At 37.9% G+C, this 21,291-nt stretch overlaps 1 protein-coding gene across 1 annotated transcript in view; it reads right to left on the bottom strand.

Moving 5' to 3' along the window:
• MICU2 (mitochondrial calcium uptake 2) overlaps window positions 1–21,291 on the bottom strand; it is a 147,278-nt gene that overhangs the window by 24,354 nt on the left and 101,633 nt on the right. The window contains exons 3-6 of the mRNA XM_030477887.1: window positions 14,153–14,184; window positions 13,963–14,038; window positions 9,311–9,358; window positions 5,092–5,174 (exon numbers count right to left, since the gene is read on the bottom strand). Coding sequence (XP_030333747.1) covers window positions 5,092–5,174; window positions 9,311–9,358; window positions 13,963–14,038; window positions 14,153–14,184 — 239 coding nt within the window. The remainder of the gene's footprint in view (window positions 1–5,091; window positions 5,175–9,310; window positions 9,359–13,962; window positions 14,039–14,152; window positions 14,185–21,291) is intronic.

Raw genomic sequence — 21,291 nt, 5'->3', positions numbered from 1 at the left:
CACCCCACAAATAAATGAATTTTGAATATGCTAGCTAAGAAGTACTGAAATGAATTATGTTTAAAACCATAACTTCCACTGTCTCAAGTAGAGCTTAAAGGTAATATAGAAAGTGCATTAATTTGCAGCACCTCAAGTATAACTCAGCTGCAAGGTTTCTTCGACTGCATTTTAGCTTGGGAGGTCAACACTGCCCCAAGAATGAGTGATTCAAAACAGCACAAGGAACACCTACCTTTCACAGACCTTTGCATGAATCCTCAAAAGGACAGCAAAAATGAAAAAACAAGGGACTTACTACATTTCAGGTATAGATATGGACATACAACAATCACGCTGGATTTGGAGACTTTAGGGAAGATGCTTTTAAAACTCGGGGTTTTCAAAGCTTCTGGTTTGCTTCTCAAACATTTCTGAGTGATTCCTCACTCTGCCCATTAAAACTGGGAAAAAAATCCACGACCAAATTTGCACAGGCATTATTTTGTGGGGTTTTCAAACCTCTTCCTAGTTTTTATTTATTTGTTTATTTATTATGTTGCTTAGAGAAGCAATATAGGCTTCTAAAACAGTGAGTAGGAAAAAACCCCACCAACTCTTCATGTTGCTAAAGATCTTCCCTTGGCCTTCAAATTTTGACTATTTCATCTGTTCTGCTTTTTTTTTTTATAAGCCTCAGATTTTTGAGTTCCTCAGGATAGCTACTTTCTGTTATTATTTTTGAATGTCGTGCCTGGATCGTATTTATGAAAATAAATACTGTAAAAAAGACAACTAAACAGTATTAGTTCTTCCAATTTTCTCCAAATTCTTTCTATTTTTGATCACTCAGAGAACAATTTACTAGTACATTAAAAGCATTATGATTTTCCTCATAGCAAAATAGCAATATAGAGCTCCGGATAAAAACACAAGTGCTTTATGGAAAAATTACCTTTTTTCTTACCTGGAAAATCCATCTTTTGCTCACACACAAGAAACACAACTGCAAATATTTTCCAAACAAGAGAAAATATGCCTTTTTTTTTAATTTTGGATTTTATTTATAAAGGACTCTTAAAAAATCTGCAGACACTACTAAAGAGCACAGACACACGGTATCATTCTTTTTTACAGGTGTTCTGGAAGATTTAGTTTATTGTTTTCTTACATAGTATATAAATCCTTTTAGTACTTGATACTATTTCCAGTAGTTTGCAGATTTTTTCCAGCACAGTGCAGCAATTACTCACAGAGGGAGAATAATTCTGCCCTTGAGAAACGGACTTTAATACAACTGTTCTATGTAACATTTATCTGTATTTAATATTTATATCTGTTCATCACTGAAGATACTAATGGCTAATTCGGCTAATTCAAAGATAATGAGACCTACTATGCATAACTGATGACTCTTTGCTAAAGACATACTAAGAAGTAATCTTTTCTGAAGAAGACAAGAGCTGTCAGAAAGGCTGTGTCAGTCTTAAAGAAAAAAAGGGTGATTTTACATCTTCCAGTTGTTTAAGGGAGATTAGTGCTTGTGAATGCTCCAGGACTGCAGAGCTGTTCTGTACCAAACCACCACAACTGCTGACAGTGTCAGCTGCTGGTTCATTCAGCCCTAGATGAACCTCTGCAAGTTTTTTGTGGTATCTGCTGTCCAGGGCAAAAGACAGTCTATAAAGTTTAAATCACACAGCTCTTACATGTGGCATCAGCGTTACCCTACCTCCACTCCCAATAGTTTTGAATTGTTATTAATTTTACTTAGAAATCTTTCATCAGGACAGAGTTAGGGAAACTCCTCATTTGCTGGGGATTTTGGGACCTTTGGTTATTCTTGATGGGAGGTTTCAGATTAATGTGCATGGGTTCTTATATGCACATGTCTGGAAATTCCCCTCACCAAGTCTCTTATGAATGTCTTGGAAGTGCAGAGTTACAGAATCCGAGAACAGTTTGGGTTGGAATGGACCTTCAGAGGTCATCTAGTCCAAGTCCAACCTCCCTGCAATGAGCAGGGACATCTTGAACTAGATCAGGTTGCCCAGAACCACGTCCAGCCTGGCCTTGAATGTCTCCAGTGATGGTGCACCCACCACCTCTCTGGGCAATATGTACCAGTTTTAGAGTTCACAAGTATTTTACTGTCCTCACAGAGATGCAGATAATATGGCTCTGAGAAACAAATCTTTGCACTCTGGGAGGGGCTGATTAAAGGATGGCAACTATCCTCTGGGAACATGTGGTTTCTTTGCGCCGTCTTGACCCTGGAGTTGCAGGTCAACACAACAAGTCCTTGCAGATGCCCACCTCAAAATATAGACTGCTGTGATTCTGAGCCCTAATACTGAAAGTCTCTTGCATTGTGAATATTTACCACTGAAACATGGATGAAGCAGAAATCAAAGTAGACTGGCTTGGATATAAAGAAGTAGGGAGGAGAGATAACAAGAGTCTGTTCCTGGGAAGGGACACACTCTTACCTCTATTGGAAAGGAAGAAAATATGCACAGAAATGGAAAGGCTATGGAGGACATGATAAACACTCTAATTGAAAACATGCAGTTGCATTCAAGATTTTCTTTCCTGAACATTCATTTAGGTTAGCAAAGACCACTGAATATACTGGGCAACCTGTATCTCACACTCCTTCAGTATGTGATCCATATAGGTCTGAACAGCCTATTTCCACCATGTGCTGCAGGCATGAAGGACTTGGGTTGTACACTCTTCGTGTCACCTTTCTCCCTTCCCTGACTCACGTGATACATCTTGCGCCTGTTTATCCAGTAACATGTGAGAGCTGAGATATACACAATTCAAGGAGTGATAGACATTTTGCAAACAAAAAGGCAAGTTTTTACCTTAAAGAATTTACAGTCTAGATCAATAAATAACGTAGATCTAGATGGATGTCTAATCAGTAGATAATGGATGGGAAGTAGGGAGAAGAGGTGACAAAGCAAGTAACACTGAAATTTCTTTTCCCATCACATCCTGCTTACAATAACCACATCCTAATTATTGCTTCTTTGCTATGCTTTTCCACTGCCCTTTCCTCACATACATTTCCTGATATTATTGTCCAATGTAGTGTGGAAATAACTATAGAACAGTTCAGATACATTTTCCTGAGATGCCAACTGGGGTAATCTGTCAAATGACAGATTAGCCACACAATCTACTAACTTGTTAGATATACAGCAGCATTCTACAATGCATACAGAACTAGCATACACAGATTAATGCACATATATTTTGCCAGGTTCTTATGTTCCAAAAATTTTATTTTTAAACCTAACCTATAAAAATTAAGCTTTGCTTTAAAATAGTCACCATTTATAAATGTTAAGTAGACAGTCATGTAAGAAAACTCATCTTTTAACTAGCTTTCATCCTGTGGGACTTCTTTGAATTTGATGATTTTTGTAAGTTGACATAGCAATTTATAAGCTTTTTTTTACCACCCTATATTAGTCAGTAGAGCCCATAAAGTAAATGCGAAGTAACAATCTATCTAACTAGAATAATCTTAATTTAATTTGATTGCCTCTACAGAAATCAAATTATTTTTAATGATTTGTATAATGTTTTCACCTCTAGCTTTGATGACCTGTTGTTGTTCATACTGGCTTATTCAATTAGAGTTCCATGAAATGGATAATGGATATTAAATATATGACATACTGTACATCTCCCCAAGAGCGTTGTGCTGTATTTCTGCAAGAATCTCCCTATTTGCTTAACTGACACTGTACCAGTTTAAAGGAAGTACTGCTAACATGGCAATGTGGTGCAGAGGTACCACAGGCTGAATACATTCACTTGTGTTCATGAACTTATTTTCCCCAGTAACATACTGTTTTGTAGATGAACAATATGAGCATAACAGTGATCAGGGCACTGCTACTCCGATAATAATTCAGTAGAACTGTACCAGGTTTAGCAGGTTAAAAATAATGGCTTTAGTTAGAACTTCATCTCTTTTTAATCATCAGAATAATTAACATTTCAACAGAGCAAATTCTTCAAGCTTAAAAGATTGTGTGCAGCAACAAATGAGGGCAGGGTATCTGCAGGCTCAGTTAGGGGCTTCTGGGAACACTGTCTTGGGAAATGGTCTAATTTCAAGTACTGTTTTCAAGTAGTACTACTATGTCTGAAAGTGTTTTTACAATATTTTAAAATGTATCAATTGTAATTTTGATAAAGGACAATTCACTAAAAAATGGCTAGCAGTGCAAATATGCTAATAGCAACTGTATCATTAATTCAGAGTTTAAGGTTATGAAAGTACACTTAAATTTTTGGTAATTTCTCTATCAGTTGGTGCATCTTTAGAAATTGTAGATTCTATAGTTCTCCAGAGTTGTTGCATTAGTGATCATTAACTTTATGCTAGTGACAGAAAATAACTTGCATTCTAGTAGTCATTTCAGCTTCTTATAAAGTTGTCTCTCTAGTCACCTCCAGTATGAATGAAGGATCTGAATTAAGCTGAGGAAGTCAATTAGAAATTACATTTGTTAATTTTGCATTCGACTTTTGACAAGAATTATTTAGTTAATAGTCTCTTGTTAAATACTTCAAAGTTGAATAAGCTGTATCCTTAAGCCTATTCTTCTTTAACAGATCAGAACAAGATTTTCTTTGTTTTTTAAGCATCTGGCTTTCTGCCCTGTATTCTACACAAAATAGGGGAAAAACTGCTGTTACTCTCCAAAGTGTGAATTGGTAAAAAACCTGTGCAACAGGAAACACTAAGAACCAAGAGAGGATGGTGAATTTAAAAAAAAAAAAAAAATCAAAATATTTAGAAAATAAAAGACTTTTCCATCTGATTATTCATATTCCCATATCAATCAGGGGATTAACTGGTGTACAACAACTGCTACTTCCCCAGTAACAAATTTTTAGATACAAGTCAAAGGTAATATTCATAAAAGTGGATTCATGTATGATAAGTTCTTCAGCAATGCTTTAGTATGTGCTTCTTTCCTATAAAGTATTTTTGTAAGTATGTGATCATAGATCAGACTGAAAAATCGGCTTGAAGATTTCATTGAATCTTTATTTATAAATTCATATGCATATAAATACACATACCTTAAAGAATTCCTTCTTTTCAACTTGTTCATTGCCATCTGTATCCAACATTTTAAAGGCAATCTGAAATCCAGTCTGGGGTTCTGCAATAAGTTGCAAAAGAACTTTATTGTAAATACACACACACACTCTTACACTAGTACTGAAATATTTAATGCAAAAGGAATATCACCTATGGTTCAGTTCTCCATTGTTATGCATGTATATGATATTTCCAGTAAACCATATGCACCTCCTCCAATATAAGCAATCTTTTTTGAGCACCTTTTTACTATCCTTTCAAGGGGTAATTAATGCAATGGCAAAGCAAGAAAGGCCAGCTGTGCCTAAGTACAACCACAAATGTCCATCTGATCCCAACGACTGTAAAAATGTTGTATGTCCTATCCTGGTCTTACATACGTTCAATAGACGTCTCCATAATCCCATGTCACTTCTGAAGTTGAGCTCTGCCTTGTGTACTAGAGCTCGTTTTCAGGTGAGAAGACTGGAAAGTGCTTTGAGAAACCAATAATTATTCCCAAACTGTCTGAAAGAGCTCGTGTACCCTCAGGTAGTTCTTGCATGCATTACTGTATGCCAGTATTTGCAGTCTTCCCTAGTCTTCCCCAGCAAACAGACCGATCTTGTAATTGCGGCCAGCTCTCTCGGCTCCTGCTCCTGCTGTGTTAGCCCCAGGCCTTTTTTCCCTTCTCTTCCTCCCTAACTGTACTCAAATGTTACTGCGATGTAATAAAGCACTCTTTTTGGCCTTTTTGGACAAAAGCATGTTTTGTACGACTCCCATCAAGCTGATTTTTTTTCAGCAGTTTTATGCAATTTTACCCTGCATTTCCTTCACCAAATGGATGTTTCTTTTCAACACAAAAATGTAATGAGTTCTGAGTCTTGCAGGCACTATAAAAACATGGTGTGTTTTGAGCTCCTTCCCACAATTTCCTGATCTTGCTTTGCTTATAGGAGGTGAACTCACTCATTAGCAAGCCCACACAGGAGCAGCATGCTGCTGAAAAGTAGTTACAGTTCACTGCAGTAGCAAGCACTTACCCCAGTTGTTTCTGGGAGCAGGTGAATTAATTCCACAACCCAGTCAAGTCAAGCATTAATATGAAAGCCACAGACTTATCGTCTCTAGAATATATTCGTGTTTCTAAGAATAATGTTGGACTCATGAGGGCAGTGAAGCAGTATCTCTAAAAAGCTCTAATGCCTTTGCAGTTTTTCTTTGGGAAATACATTCTTCCAGCTCCAACCTGTAAAGTTTTAAGTCTTGCTTTTTTTTTTTTTAGAGAATCTTTCTGCAAAGGGAACAAGCTAAAGAAATATCCCATTCCTTTTAAGTGATAACAAGATGGTTAAAGTAAGTACTACTTTTACATTTTAGATGTAACTACATCTTCATCAGTCAACTAAAGTTCTCTGTGGAGCAACCCAGTGATGCAGGGATATTTTATAAATACCCTTGCAATCTGCAGAGCAGATCCCTTCCTCAGCAACTGGGTTGTAATACTCAAAACTGGCTTCCTTTCCATGGAAATGCCACACACTAAATTTGCGTTACTAGTACAAAAGCAAGACGAGCATATCCTATAACATATTTAGAGAATAAAAGTAATTGATGTATTTAATAGTAATTCATACCATCTGTGTTGCAATTTTCAGATAAGAGAGCTGTTACTGAAAATATAGGACCTAAAGCTGCTTTTACTGTTCAGAGATGACATACTTATCTGATATGATGTAACCCCAAAGGTATGTGTTCGAAAAATAAGCATAGTTCAAAGACTACCTCAGATATATTTGTATTTAATTAGAATCAGGCAAAATTCCAAAATCTGAACAGAAGAGCTTCATCTTGACTGTGAGTGCAGGTTAGACTTAGGTGCGTCCCCTCCAACTATTCCTACGTTGACCGAGCTGTCAACTTGTGTGACTGGCTGAAATGAAGCTTTGAGTAAAAGAGACAAGGCAGGGCTTTAACAGAAGCTCCATTAACCAATTGCTGGAAATTAAATTCAACACAGCAGTGGAAGAAAAAAGATGGCAATGATACAAGGCACACAGAAAAGAGAAAAGGGGATCACAGAGGGCAAAATATGACCTTTTCTGCAAAACTGCATTTTCAAGTTCAGTGTTACAGACAGTGCTTTTGTATGACAGGCAGCACGGTCTGGTCATCAGTGTCCTGGAACCAGGACCCTGGAAATCTGGTGACACTTCCCATTTCCATATTGCTCTGTTGGTGACTTAGAAGAAATCATTTAAATATTAATGGCTGCTTTAAGAAATCTCAAATTAATTCTCACTAGTGAGACAGGTTGTGCAAATGGGGACTGACTGACATGGGATACTTGTTAGGCAAAGACAGAGGCACTAACAAGCGTTGACATTTGCTTTCAAACTGATCTGTATGATAACTCTCTGTGTAACCAAAGCAGCAACATCAGGCACTGCATTTTTATCCTGCATCAAAATGTGCCTTTGTTTTTGCAGTTCAATACATTCCTATGTAAATTCTGTGAAAAATAATGTTGCTTGATTGTCTGGAGAAGTGGAACAACTTGCTCTTATACTGCTTCAATTTTCTAATTGCTTCAGCCAATAAATCAGCATGAATTTACTTTCAGCTGCCACAGATTTTTAAAGAAATAGAATCTTTGGCACCTATTTCTGCAACTTTAATTAAGGTATTCTTCTGAAGTTACAATGTGGCTGTTGTGGTTGTCATTTAAAGAAAAAAAAAATCCTTCTTTTTTGAGTTGCAGCAAATATTTTAAATTTGACTTTCTAACTGGGCTAGACCCGAATTATTTATGATTTAAAGAAACCACTTGAACACATGTTATAACTCATGTTTGAGTTGTGTGTAGGACTGGACAGTCACTACTGGTGATAGAGTATATTTGTATGTTAAACAGGTTATCCTAATGCACATACACTATTTAATACTGTGTACTAGCTGAAATATCCTAAGAAATCACCCTTCATACCATGCAGTAGGAACTAATGCAGTTCTGCTAAGAGATGACATAAATTGCAAAAGGGCTACCCAAACTGTGTGAGAGGTGTGCACCACTGATCATCATCTGTGAAGGCTGGACATACTCTCTCCACTCTTTGGAGACCAATGTTACTTGTTCGTACTACACTGTGAGAGGGTGGATTACTAGAGCAAGGAAAATTTGTCCATTTGTGTAAGTTGTGGACCTCACAGCCACAGAAGTGATGAGGCTCAAGCATCTACATTCTGTTGTGGTAAGAGTGACTGCTTCCTTCTCTCCTTTCCCCATCCGCTGATACCATAAGTATGCCTGGTTTTGTCCCTTGCTTAAAATGTTAGACCTGTGTAAGTCAGTCAAACAAGACTGCACACGGACTATTACATGGACATGCATAAGGACTACTTCACTACTAGTCTATGGGTCTTACTGAGTAATGCTCATTGCACTCATCCCAAATCTCAGTATTTTCCAGCATCGCCTACACCTTATCAGAACAGCACTGGGAGGTGGCAAGCATGGTACAGAGTAAGTGTGGGTGAGAAAACTCTGAAAATCCAAGATCACTTCCATGCCCAATAAAAATGCCTGCTGTTTGCAGATAAAGCAAGTACCAAACAAAAAAGTTTTTTAAAAAAGGATAGAGAAAAAGGAAGGAGGCAAAGGAGGGGGCGGAAATACCTGCAAAATAGTTGGAGAAATAAAGTCAAAAGGAGAAAATAAAAGGATTAAAAAGTAGAACAAAAAGACACTGTGGAATTCTGCTGTTTATGTGTATCATCCATTGCGTGTCTGAACACATGAATAATAGGCAACAACCTCCCAGACACCGCAACAGCTTTTTACACCACTGCATGAGCTATAATGTCCCATTGTCCAAAATGACTAAAACTACTACCTATTAAACAAATTATTTATCTTCCCCCACTGTTCTTCTTCCCCTTACTATGTGGTCCTGCAACCAATGTCTCTCCTCTCTCAAAGTCACTTGCAAGACTTCTCTGATCCCACGGAGCAGGGATTAGCATGATTTTTGAAGCATCGTTATGAACCAGTGATGACACTATGCAATCAATTAAAGTTATATCCATTTATATTAATGCCTTATCGTTCTATATATTATAGTTCTTAACATTTTCCTATAATGTAGAAATTTAGAAAATATCAGAAAAAGTTACTGGAAAGCTGTTAGTAGCTGAGTATTTATACATAATACTTACTTGTAAGGATTGTCAGCAAGAATAGGTACTCTGTGTAAGATATCAACCCTGAAATAAAAAGAGGTAGAAAATGACTTGCAAAACCCCCAGAATACTTACAGCAAGACTTGTAAGATCAAATCTTATAAATATAAAAGATGTAGTTTAACATCATATTAAATAGTTATTAAAGTAAGCCACATTATTATTTAATAAAGTTTTTACTTCTGTTTTTAGTGCTCTGAAGGTGAAATTTGCTATCCAGAGACTCATCAATGTTCATGCCTAATCAAGAAAGTAAGGTTTATTTGGTATTAATAAAAGGCCTACACTAAATCTTTGGATTCTTACTGAAACCATTCAATGTTTATATAAAAGTCAAATAAATTAAATGTGCTTTGTCACATTTAGTACCTGGGAGGAGAACTACTCTAACATTACCCTCAAGGATCAAAGTCCTCCATCCTTTGGCAGGCTCATGAAGGCGGAGAATAGCTTCCCTCTAATTCTCAAGGGGAACATGGCAACACGCAAAGCTGCCAAGCTGCTAGATTGTGCTGATAGTACTGCTGGGCTGCGTGCCAAGAGGAGGCTTCTTTTTTTTTGCTTTTTTTTCTTAAATAGGAACATGTCCTTTCTACAAAGTGAAAGTATTTTCCCCCCTTTTGAAGGAAAATTCCAGTGTTTTCATTTGAAATACTGCCTTAAGTGAAAAGCCTGAACAAAGATGTGATAGCGCCAAAATAGAGCATATGAGCTAAAGATAGAGAGTGCATAATAAGGGTGGTTAAACAACAGAATCTGAACCATCTGCCCTGCAATAATGTTTGGAGAAAAAATGTAAAGGGCTTTTTTATAGATAATTTTTCAAAATAACTGAGCTGCTTTTAACTTGTGAGCTAAACATTGTATAATGCTGAAGCTGCTTAAAATAAGGAAGTTCAAACATGCCTGTCTATGCAAAGATAAACTATTTTTTATAATTTATATTTAGTTAGTTGATAGATAAGGAATGCACTTAAGCTTCAGTGATAAACAATTAACTTCTGATAAATTATTATGTAGAACCAACAGCACTTGTATTTGACCTCGGATAGTGACTTAACACTAAGTTTTATGTACCAGAGTTTAGAAATATTAAATTACTGACTGCAAGAGTCTGAAAATCTGAGAACAAGTCTCAGCTAAAGACTGGTCGAATGCTGATCCTGTTGCCAACTCACTGTGGTTCCATATCGCAGCTTTCCTCTCCATTAAAATAGGGCTATTCATCCTATCATCCAGCCTGCATCATGTGTAAATCAGCACACTACTACAGTCTTGTGGAAATAAAAAATACTTTTATCTCAAAGATTTAGTTTTGCTTACAAGTTTTAGGGTTACTGCCATTGCAAGAATGTAAATCACTGTTCGCATTTCTGTAAAACTTGGAATCGTGTTCCTAGACAAAGTGTCCGGGATCTCTACAAATTCAAAACAAGAAAGAACTTCTAAAATGTTGGTTGGTGGTGGTTTTATTTTTTGGGTTTTTTTTTTTGGTTTGTGTGTATGACACAGCAAAATAATGCTTAAAGGAAGAATAAAAGGAAGACAAGGCAGTAACTTTTCAAGTCTATATAGAAAACACTTCCCAGTCATGGACTGCAATGGTGTTAGCACAAAGATCCCTGCCTGAAAATTTAAACAGCAAGCGCTGAATGCCAGCATCACTGTTCAAGGAGAAGTGGTAGTCTGCCTCTTGGCTGTCTTGAGACGTGCTGCACAGGTTGAATCTAAGGAAGACCTGGAAGGTGAAGACAAGCAGCTTATGCGAGATAAAACTGAACAACGAGAGCCCAGTATTGGGATATAAAAGAAGAGACTGTACACTCAAAGGAGTCATGTAAGAAATATTTATCAAAGCATTTGAAAAGATATTAAGATGGCAGATTATGTTTGTTAAAGTTGTAATAATTGAGATACAAAATGCCAGGCACCTGCGTACTTTTAGCTATATAAGTAGACGGGAAACACTGTACCCTATAAAATTTTGCAAAAAGACTGCAAAATTTATCTGGAGGTGGTAGGATGCAAAGAAAAGACCAATTTAAAGACAGCACCCTGCTTATTGTCTCAAGGAGAAGCATGATGGCTCTATTCACTCAAATTGCAAAGGGTCGGAAAGAGCAGGTTTGCGAGAAGTGGCAGGGTGAGTCACAGATTCTGTTTTCATCATCTTATCGTAAGCTGATTGAAAAGTTGATATAGTAAAATAGGTTAAAAGGTAAATATAATAAAAATATGTAAAAAAATTTGAATCTTAATTGTTCTTTAAAACCCATTTCAGTGCCTTAAACCAAATCCACAGCCCGTCTGACATTTTCTGGCAGACTGATTACACTAAAATACTTCAAGATTTTTTTTAAACTTGTGTACTGATTTCCATTAAAATTCTTATTTTGATTTTATTGTCCCTTTACTACCTGTAGTGAATAGCCAATTTACCTTACCCATAAAGTAAATTAAATGTTTTGGCAATTTTATTTTTATTCTACAGTGATCATTACAAAGTTACTCAAATTAAAAGATGCAATGCAACTAATTAAAAACCTGCAAACAACAAAACCAAACCCTAGAAAATTATATTCATGTCCAAACAAAATTTAAACAATTTAAGCTTCACATACAGTTGAATGACTCAGCATACTTTCAGCCAAGTGTATGCAGTTAGCATCAGCAAAATACTGTCATTTTCTAACAGTAAATGAACCTTCCCTATCCCTCCCTAGAAATCTCTACCCTCAAACTTGATAGCAAGTGCTGACAGTATAATATTTTTATCACTGAATAAATTAAAAGCATACCCACAAAATATGACACGAATTTTAAAACTGCCCACTAGAAGGCAGAATTCCCTAGCATTACATTTTACAAACTGGACTGATGACAGTTTCCTTCTACTCGATATTTAAATTGAAGGTAGTTAAAATAATCTCAGCTAAACAGTGGAACAGGTGTAGATTCATTATTCTGGTACTTGTAAAAGTAGTATTAATTCATAAATATTTACATTTTAAAAATGTAATAATAATACATCTCAAAGTAAAAGCATCGAAGTCATTAAAGAGGCATCATGACCAAAACCTGTAAGAGCTCTATGTGCTGTGGAGACATATGGATGACTGCACCGAACTGCATCGTCTCAAACTCCTACCTGACCTCTGAAAGACAAAGTATACCGACCTGCAGTCCCAAGCAAGGGGAGATCAATGCCTTGTCCAGAATGCAAAGGATGTCAGGCTGAGCTTATCACCAAGCACACTTTTTGCCAAGCAGTCAGCTGCCAGAAGTGCAATAAAAGGAGGCTGTGCTGATTTGCTATGTTTTCACTTTCTGTTGGTGGACTCCTGGTTTTCCCAGGCAAAATGTTTTGGGGATTTGCAGCCACAAGAAAAAGAAAGGTTCTATAAAATCAGGGACAGAGAAAAAAATATCCAAGAATTAACGACTGGGAATCCTTTAAACCCAATCCTGGGAAAGCACATGATGGTTATTAATTTGAAAAGGCAAGAATAACTATTCAGTACAAAATCCAGCCTTCCCTAGGACAGGAAAAAAATAGTGTTCAACTTGTTCAGAGATGCTTCAGGGCTGCTGGGGTATGCTGGAGCTTGCAGGAGTGGACTGACAAGCAAGGCACCCAGCTGAAGACCCCTCAAGATCGGCAGAAGGATGTAAGAAACAAACCGCAGGCAGAATGGGCCATGAGCTGCCAACCATGGCCAGGGATCTGCTGTGCATGGAGAGAGCATGGCTCATGCCTGCCAAGGAACTGCAGAAGTGCAAAGGCAGCTTTATTTTCCAGAATCATCCGTGGGACAAGGGATTCAGGCTGAACTCACACAGAGTTTGTGAATAGACGTTGTTGGTCTTTCTCATTAGTTTGGGGATTTCAGTCTTTGTTACTGGTGAAATGGTTAATTACTCATTTAATTGGTTTCCTTGACCCTCTTGTTTGTCTTTTTCCCTGCAATTAATTTATGCTAATGAGGTGTTTATTTGGTGTTCTTTAACTCCCTGTTGTTAAACAAACAATATCCCAGCTCTCAGAGTTTTCTCTTTATGTAGCCCGATACAAGGTGGAAATGCTGGGTGAAAAGAAACCGAAGCACATCAGTGTTGTGAAGGGCCATCGAGCTGTTGAAGACGCAAAATCACAGAATGGTTTGGGTCGGAAGGGACCTTAAAGATCATCTAGTTCTGACACCCTGCCATAGGGAGGGACACCTTCCACTAGACCAGGTTGCTTGGATACAGGGATACCACTTTATATAATCAGATACAAATTTCATTTTTAGTCTTAGTTTCCATGTATTTAAGTTAATATAGCAAAACAGCAGCTTAGTAACAAGTCTTAAAAGTCCATTTTATGCTGAAGTCATCCCTTTAGCTCTTTTCTCTAAGTAGGCTTTCTGATTTCTGTCACGACTTCCAGCACCTCAGAAGGCTTTCAATTCCCAGCCCTGCCTCTTTAGTCTCTCTTGCGTAACTGAGAGTTTTGCCAAGTAGGCAGCTACTGGCTAGACGGGAATGAAGTCAAATCTCTGAAACGTTCTTTAAAAATACATTCAATTCATACCATATAATGAGATAAAAAGCAAGATGTATTTTTCACTATGAAAAATGCTCATTACCTTTATCACCAAGCTCTCTAAAAAAGGTCGGTCCTGGTTTAGCTTTGGTAACACATAGCAGTGCAGCATCTACCTCCTTTAGAGACACAAACAAGAAAATATAAAGCCAGTTTTCAAAGAGAAGTCTATTCAGTTGAGTAACAGAAAGAATGCAAGTTCTTTTGAAGAAGGAAAGGAACATTTTGCTTACCTTTTTTGTCAGTTTCTTGGCTGAGGCTTTACCTATAAAAAAAAAATCATCATCATTCAATAACAAACTGACATTAAACTTTGATCAGGTTCTGTGGCATTTCTTCAGATTTTTATGGGAAAATGCTAAGTAATATGAAACAGATTATTTTGCAACAGGCAGTTTGTTTCTAATTCCCACAATGATCAAAAAAGGACAACATTTAAAAATATGAGCAGTCTGTTCAAGTGTTCTTGCAACCTAAAAGAAACCACAGCCCACTGGTATCTATGACTGACTTCCTAGCGTGATTTTGCGTACTGTGATCTACAAATGTAGTACAGATTCCAAAGCAAGGATATACAGTAGGAAACAACTGTAGCATTTACAAAGGGATTTGCATGCACATGTAATAATCCTTCAAGTGCAGGTTGAGTATGCAAAAACCAACTAAAAAAAAAGAGAAAAAAGAATGAAAATGTTGATGCTTCTATTAAGCAGAAGCAAATTGAACAACTCCACCTAGTGAAACAGCACCAGATGAAACCATGCAGACTCCTAAGTGTTTATTAGTAGGTTCAAGTTTACACACTCAAATAGGGGAGCCACTGGCAGCAGCACAGGTTGTATTCCTCTCTAAATCACCCATTTGAAGAACTGTAAATGTATTATCAGTGGAACGCTTCAGCTGGTCAGGCAGGGACCTCAGAAATCCTGCGTTCATGGACTGGCAGGAGGCTCCATCCCTTTGCAGTTTGTCTACCCTAGCACACCAGTCTTTCTCCTCAGCATTTCTGCTCATACAGTTCTTAAAACCCTGTGTCCTTCACTCTCCCTTCCTTAATCACTGGTTCCTCTGGATTCCAGCCAACCATTCCCTTCTATTTAGTCACACTGTGCAAGCACAATCTGAGCTGCTTTGCATTTGCTCTGAGGACTGGTGCCCTGCATGCAGCACGCTCCTCTGCTCCATGCTCAGACTTCAAGGCTTACTCTGCCACTTCATGGGCATCTTGCATCCGAAGGGTCACCAGTGCAGCACTGCTGTTTGGAAACAGACATGACGGAGCTGGTGGGCAGCTATCAACAAACTTTTACCAAGCATTTTCACAGGCCCATAATTTCGCCAGACAGAGGTGCTTTCTCAGTAAAACAGCAAATTTCCATAATGCTGGCAAAAGACATGCCCAGCTGCAGGTGGTCTCCACTGGCAACGTCTGGCTTCAGACAAGGGAAGCTTCTGAAACATCTCAACCAGCAATAGTTCCTTTTCCAGCACAGGCAAACCAGTGCCCTGGCTTCTGCTCCCTGAACTGGGAATAACAGTTTTGATGATAAATTCCTCTCCCCACCCCCCACCCCCCAAATCAGCCTAAGGCAGACACCTGGCACATTACATTTCAACCCAAATGTTTGAGTTTGACAAAAGTTATAAGCAACTAAAATTAGGGTTTTAATACTGGAGTGTTGAGTGACCCCAGCAACAGGTGTTACCAGCACCACCTGTTACTGTGGATGAATACATTTTTGTGTAGTGCATGTATGCATATTTTCACCCATATATATATAAAGCTACATAGATAGATACCTTGTAGCTCAAAGGATGTATGAAATACTCTACTTTGCCTCAATTGAGATAAAGGAAGTCAGACTAATAATGGTTTGGGAAAACAAGCAAAAATCATGACGTCCTGCAAGACTGAGTCCTGAGCAGTGCAATGTAACACCAGTTTAACACTGTTCAGGGCTGCAGAGCATTTTAATAAATGGCTATTTAGCTAACTAAGTGGTTCAGATCTCAGCTCTGAAATGTTGCTATCTCTGTACACCGTATTTCAATGTGGAATTGAGCTACAGCAGCTCTTTCAGATCTGGGAGATCCATGTAGTGAGAAGCTTTATAGGAGGGAATGAGTCAGGCTGTAAGCCTGATAAAAACACTGAAATAAAAAAGGGAAAACCACTCTGTATTGAAGCCAGCCATACACCCTCATTCGGTTAACAGCAGCTCCACTCATTCCACTTTCCCGTGGCCCCAAGAGCATCACATCTGGGACAGTACCCACTACTGCAGCAGCAGAGCAGGCAGTAGCCTTTTATCAGCATCCATGAGGTCAATGAAGGGAGACAAGCTGTACTCTGCGAGCTGGAACAGTAGAGGCATGAATAACTGATGCAACGTAAGGAGAAATCACTGGGAGCTACAGTCGAGACACTAGTTGGCCAAATTTGTGAGGCTCTACAGTTAAGTCCATATTTCTTTTCTTCATTTTGTATTCAGCAAAGCAACTCTAAAAAACTTCAGGTACTCAGGACCTTCTTTTCATCAGCCAGCAGTTACAACTGCAACTGCCTAGAGCTCATACACATGGCTGTGGCAGCCATCAGTATCTGTTCTCTTGCATTTAGCTGTGGACACCCTTGAGATGACATTTAAGATATTGACATGCCAGCTGACTTCTTTCAGAGCTGAAAAGACAGTAACAAGAACACAGAGGTGCTCATGCTACCTTTGACTAGGCATGGGTGAAAGGACTCGTGGAGGAAAGGAAGCCTTTGCTGAGTAGCAGAAGAGTAGCAGGACAGTCACATCACCCCAGGATGTGGTGAGGGGCAGAACAAGGTGGGTGAGAGTCGGTCCCTGCCACAGCTGACTACATAAGGGGCAGCTGCTACAATAAAAAAAGGAAAAAGGACAGGAGGGAAACAGACAGATTGAGAGAGAAACAAAGATATTTCTCTTTTCTAAATAGTAAATACAGCAGAGTAATAAATGTGAAGCCTTTTAATGGTGCTCTTCTCAAATGGGCTTAAAAATCGAAAGATTTAATAACCTAGTCAAATTAAAATGGCATACAGATGTCAGCAAGCATGTGTACCTGCAGGTCAGGAATTTATTTTAAGAGGACTGACATTTGGGACACTAGTGTTATTTTTCGTATTGCCATTTGTGTAAGGTATTAGAATAAAATGTTATAATAAGGTAATATTTTAAACTGGAGAATGAGTTTCCTCCAGTAATTCTTTGACATTTTCTAAGAATTAAATCCAGTTATATTATATTGAAACTGTCACCATATAAAATCATCTGTGAAGACTTAAATCTCAGCTTTCACTTGGACACATTAGCTACTTTTATTGTAGCACTCATAATATTCCCTGAATAATAATTTAGCTTTTGGTGCTTATTCTTTCCATTTATTCCCAATTATTCACTTCCTAATAATGAGATCCTTTTAAACACCAACAAGGAAAGTCAATATTGCACACTACCATATCAAATGTGCAGTCCTCTGAGGAACCAGGTCTTTTAAGGCCTTGTCTACAATAATCAGCAAAAGAAGGTTAAGTCCTCTCACAGAAAACGCACTGCAAAGGTATAAGCAGTTATCTTACCTAGTTCAGACACTGAAAAAGAAAAAGCCTCTTCCTTCCTTCCTATCAATTAAATTTGGTGCTGTCACTACAAATATATCAGGATCTAAGTCTCTCTGAGGAATACAGGCAATGCTTATAATTATTAGGAACTATTTCATCTAGTAAGATCTGTATGATGCACTTTTCTATAGTTTTATTCTCTTATCTTGACAGATTCTTACTAATAGGTAAAATTAATGACATATTAGAGAACTCTGTAGTAGTAACAGTCTTACTTTGGTATCGAAAAGGAACTTCCAATTTTTATTGTTTTGAATTTGAATGAATGAGAAGAAAACCAACTTTTTTATTTTCCTCCAGACCTGTCAAGACTGTGATGGAATTCTGCCTTGAAGGACAGCGAGTATTTTTAAGGGTCTCTACGTATTTTACACATGCTGTCATCTGATTTTCACCATCTGTATCGGATCCATGAAACAACAGTGAGGTACAGACACACCTTTCACGGACAAAAAGCCATCTTAGCTTTTTAAGTTGAATGAATACCGAGTCTACTTAGAAGTCCACAAATTCTGTGCTGTTAGCCAAGAAAGTTAGCTGACAACTGTAACTAAAAAAACACTGCCAAGAGCAGCTACGTCCGTCTTCATTTGCCCTTGGCAAACGTGGGTATTTTGTCACATACGTTTCTTACAATAGAAGTGTTTCCATCGTCTATCAGGTTTTTACACTAAGATGTAGAATGAACCTGACATCAATGTTAGGATTAACATTAGGAAGGGGCTGAATTAAACAAGTACCCACTTGCACTCAGTAACACCCATTTACACCTGTACAGCTAAGGAAAGGCTTAGATCTGACAAAGGACGTTTAGAGCCAAAGAACGAACAAAATCACTATGATCAACCATTACAAAAACAATGATCAAATGCCAAAGCAAAAGTAGAGGAGTTACTACAATCTGCAAGAAAACATAATTTTATGTCTGCAAGTTGCTCTATTTTTGTAATATGAAAATTAAAATTAATTTCTAAATCAATCATTTTTCACAGTCTTAAGTTCAAATGAGAACAGTGTAAAATAGGTATCTTATCCTAGGAGGACAACAAACTCCTGACCCTTTTATTAGCAAAGTCACTGAGATGGTTTGACCCGGATCTTTTTCTAGCTCCGTTGCAGATACACACAGTGATAAACAAGAAAAAAAAAAAAAAAGAAAAAGAGTCCTCCCTTTTTTTTTTTTTTTTTTAATTTTAGATGGCAGTCATTGCTACCTTTGCTGTTTGAAGTCCTACTGGGGTACTAGGAAACCAAATTTTTTCATAAAAAATTAAGACGAGAATACCACTAAGTATGTCACAATTCAAACAAATTCTGATTCCACAAAATGATGTGCGAAACAAACCTTTTATGCTGGATATGATCTCACCACAGTCATAATGTGAGGATCAGGGCATTTTAAAAACCCAAACCACTGTGCGCAAGAATTTGTATTTCTCCGTCTTAGTTGGCTGCCGGCTTTTACACAAGCTGAACTCTCAGAATCCTGCCCTGTGTGCCACCGAGCTGGGTTAGCTAAGAATCATGTATATTGATTTCCTTGGTGAGAGCCTGTTAAAATTTTGTTTAAATTAGCCTAAAACAGAAGACATTGAAATTTAATAGGTTGTATTTCATTCCTAGCTTTCTCTCAGATATTTTTAATGATACTGGACAAGTACCATATCCCAACAAGGTGTCCTTTGTTTACCTGCCTTATTTACATTCTCAGCTCTTTAAAGCTCTTCTATGCATTTATGAAGTACTTACTGCTAATGAAACCAATAACGTAAAAGGCAAAAATTCAAGCCAGTAATTAGTTCTGTAAGGTTTGAAACATTGGTGATACTGGAGATAAATCAAGGATAGCAAAAAAAAAAAAGAAAAAAAAATCTTTTTGAAAGCATGACAAACCAAGTGGTCAGATTGCTATGATAACTTCTGGCAAACTAAAATCTGAATAATAAATGAGTGTGCCATTTAAATGAATTAAAAATCCACTTCAGCTAGAAAGCTTTTACTGAACTAATGCATTGCTCCATTGAAAGATAATTGATAAAAGTCATTTCAATCACATGAATTAGTGAATTGAACAACCTGAATTAAAATCCAAGTATGCTCAGTGGAAAAGGCAATTTGCAATAATAGAAGCTTCTGATATACTTTACAAAACAAGCTTTGCATCTGTCCTTCTTTATTTAGAACAATCGTTCCTCTGAGGAAATGAGAAATATACAGTGCTGGGTCGAAGCCAGCACTGGCAGATCTCCATTTCAGAGGAGCAGTTGCATCAGAGCCAGTTAATACCAGAAGGTTTCTCTGTGAGTAAGGCAGCCCTAGGTAAAAAGGGTGGATGCTGATGCAGGGAAAAAGCATAAAAGGATGACAGACTCTTTTAGGAAACTGAAACAGACTGAAAAATTAAGATAAGCTAGTTTCCAAAACTGTGTGAGACTGTGGCACCAAGTCGCTAGTGGTGCCAGGAGTTCCAAAATAACAAAAGTCATCAATGTAAAAGCATATATTGTGGTGCTCACTGCAGAGCACATGAGCAGCTCAGTCCTCACTGGGACTGGATTGTAGCTGGAGCATTGGGGGGGGGGGGGGGGGGGTGAAGGGATGGCAGGGGAACAACTTTTTCTTAAGTACCATCCAGGGAAAGTGACTTGCTTCCAGATCTGCTCTCTTTCTAATAACATATCCAAACTGCAGATAGGAAAAGCTGAGAATAGGTTCAAACTTACAAGCTTACCACAAGAAATGCACTGCAATGACACATACCACACAGGAAGTAATTTCTTTTTAAAACATCAGAAAAGTCTAATAGGCAGCAAGAAGCCAAGCAGAGAGTGTATTTGCAGATGAGCATCTCCTCAGCAGGAGAGGCTGCCGACCTCCTGGGCTGGTCCTGAGCTCAGGACTGGAGGGAGCATCCAGAGTAAAAATGTGTCATGTGAAACGCAAATCCTCAAACTTCCAAATAAGCAGCTCATGCTTGGTTCCTCTGGCTTCATTTAGATGTCTAAAAATTAGATGCCTAAATCCGTGTTAGTGATCTCTATGGTGCATTGCTGTAACTATGATGGTGTAAGAACATACGCAGAAAAGGGTTTATAACTAACTTTGAAATCTGCTGCTCCTATTTCAGATCTGAAGAAGAGCTCATATGCCCAAAAGCTTGTCTAATTTTTTCCAACTTACAGCAGCTGGTCTAATAAAAGACATTATCTCTGTTTACAAACCTCATCCTGACTAATGATCCCAGGCTCCCTTCACAGTCAAGGGAGAGAAACAAACATAGCAAAAGAGCAATTTATTCCAGATTGAGATAGGTGTCTCATACAGGCCTTGGACTTACCTTTTTCCTTCTATTAACTTTCAAGAGATGCTACAATCACTTGCTCTGACCTGACATTAATCTTTTATATATCTAAATTGAGTAGCTGAATCCTTCTGCACGCAGCCAGGTAACTCACACGATGATTGCCTTTTGTATTTGTTATATCTGTAATCTGTTTTTTCCAACCTCTATCTATCAGCCCAATGTTAACAGCGCTGAGGGCACGTATTGCTGTTTTATCAAGAACTTTGTCAGATACATGGGCAAAGTGTACTATAGTTCAAGAGGCAGAGTGGCTACATAATTGGAGCAATAAAGTACTATAAAGGACAATTAAGATTACCTGGAATAAGCTGTATCCATAATACATGTTTTGAGACCAGAAAGGTGGAGAATGACTCTTG

The sequence above is a fragment of the Strigops habroptila genome, chromosome 2 (assembly GCF_004027225.2).
Source record: "Strigops habroptila isolate Jane chromosome 2, bStrHab1.2.pri, whole genome shotgun sequence".
Lineage (NCBI taxonomy): Eukaryota > Metazoa > Chordata > Aves > Psittaciformes > Psittacidae > Strigops > Strigops habroptila.
The sequence above is the reverse complement of the archived record's forward strand: the minus strand, read 5'-3'. Positions and strand labels throughout refer to the sequence as shown.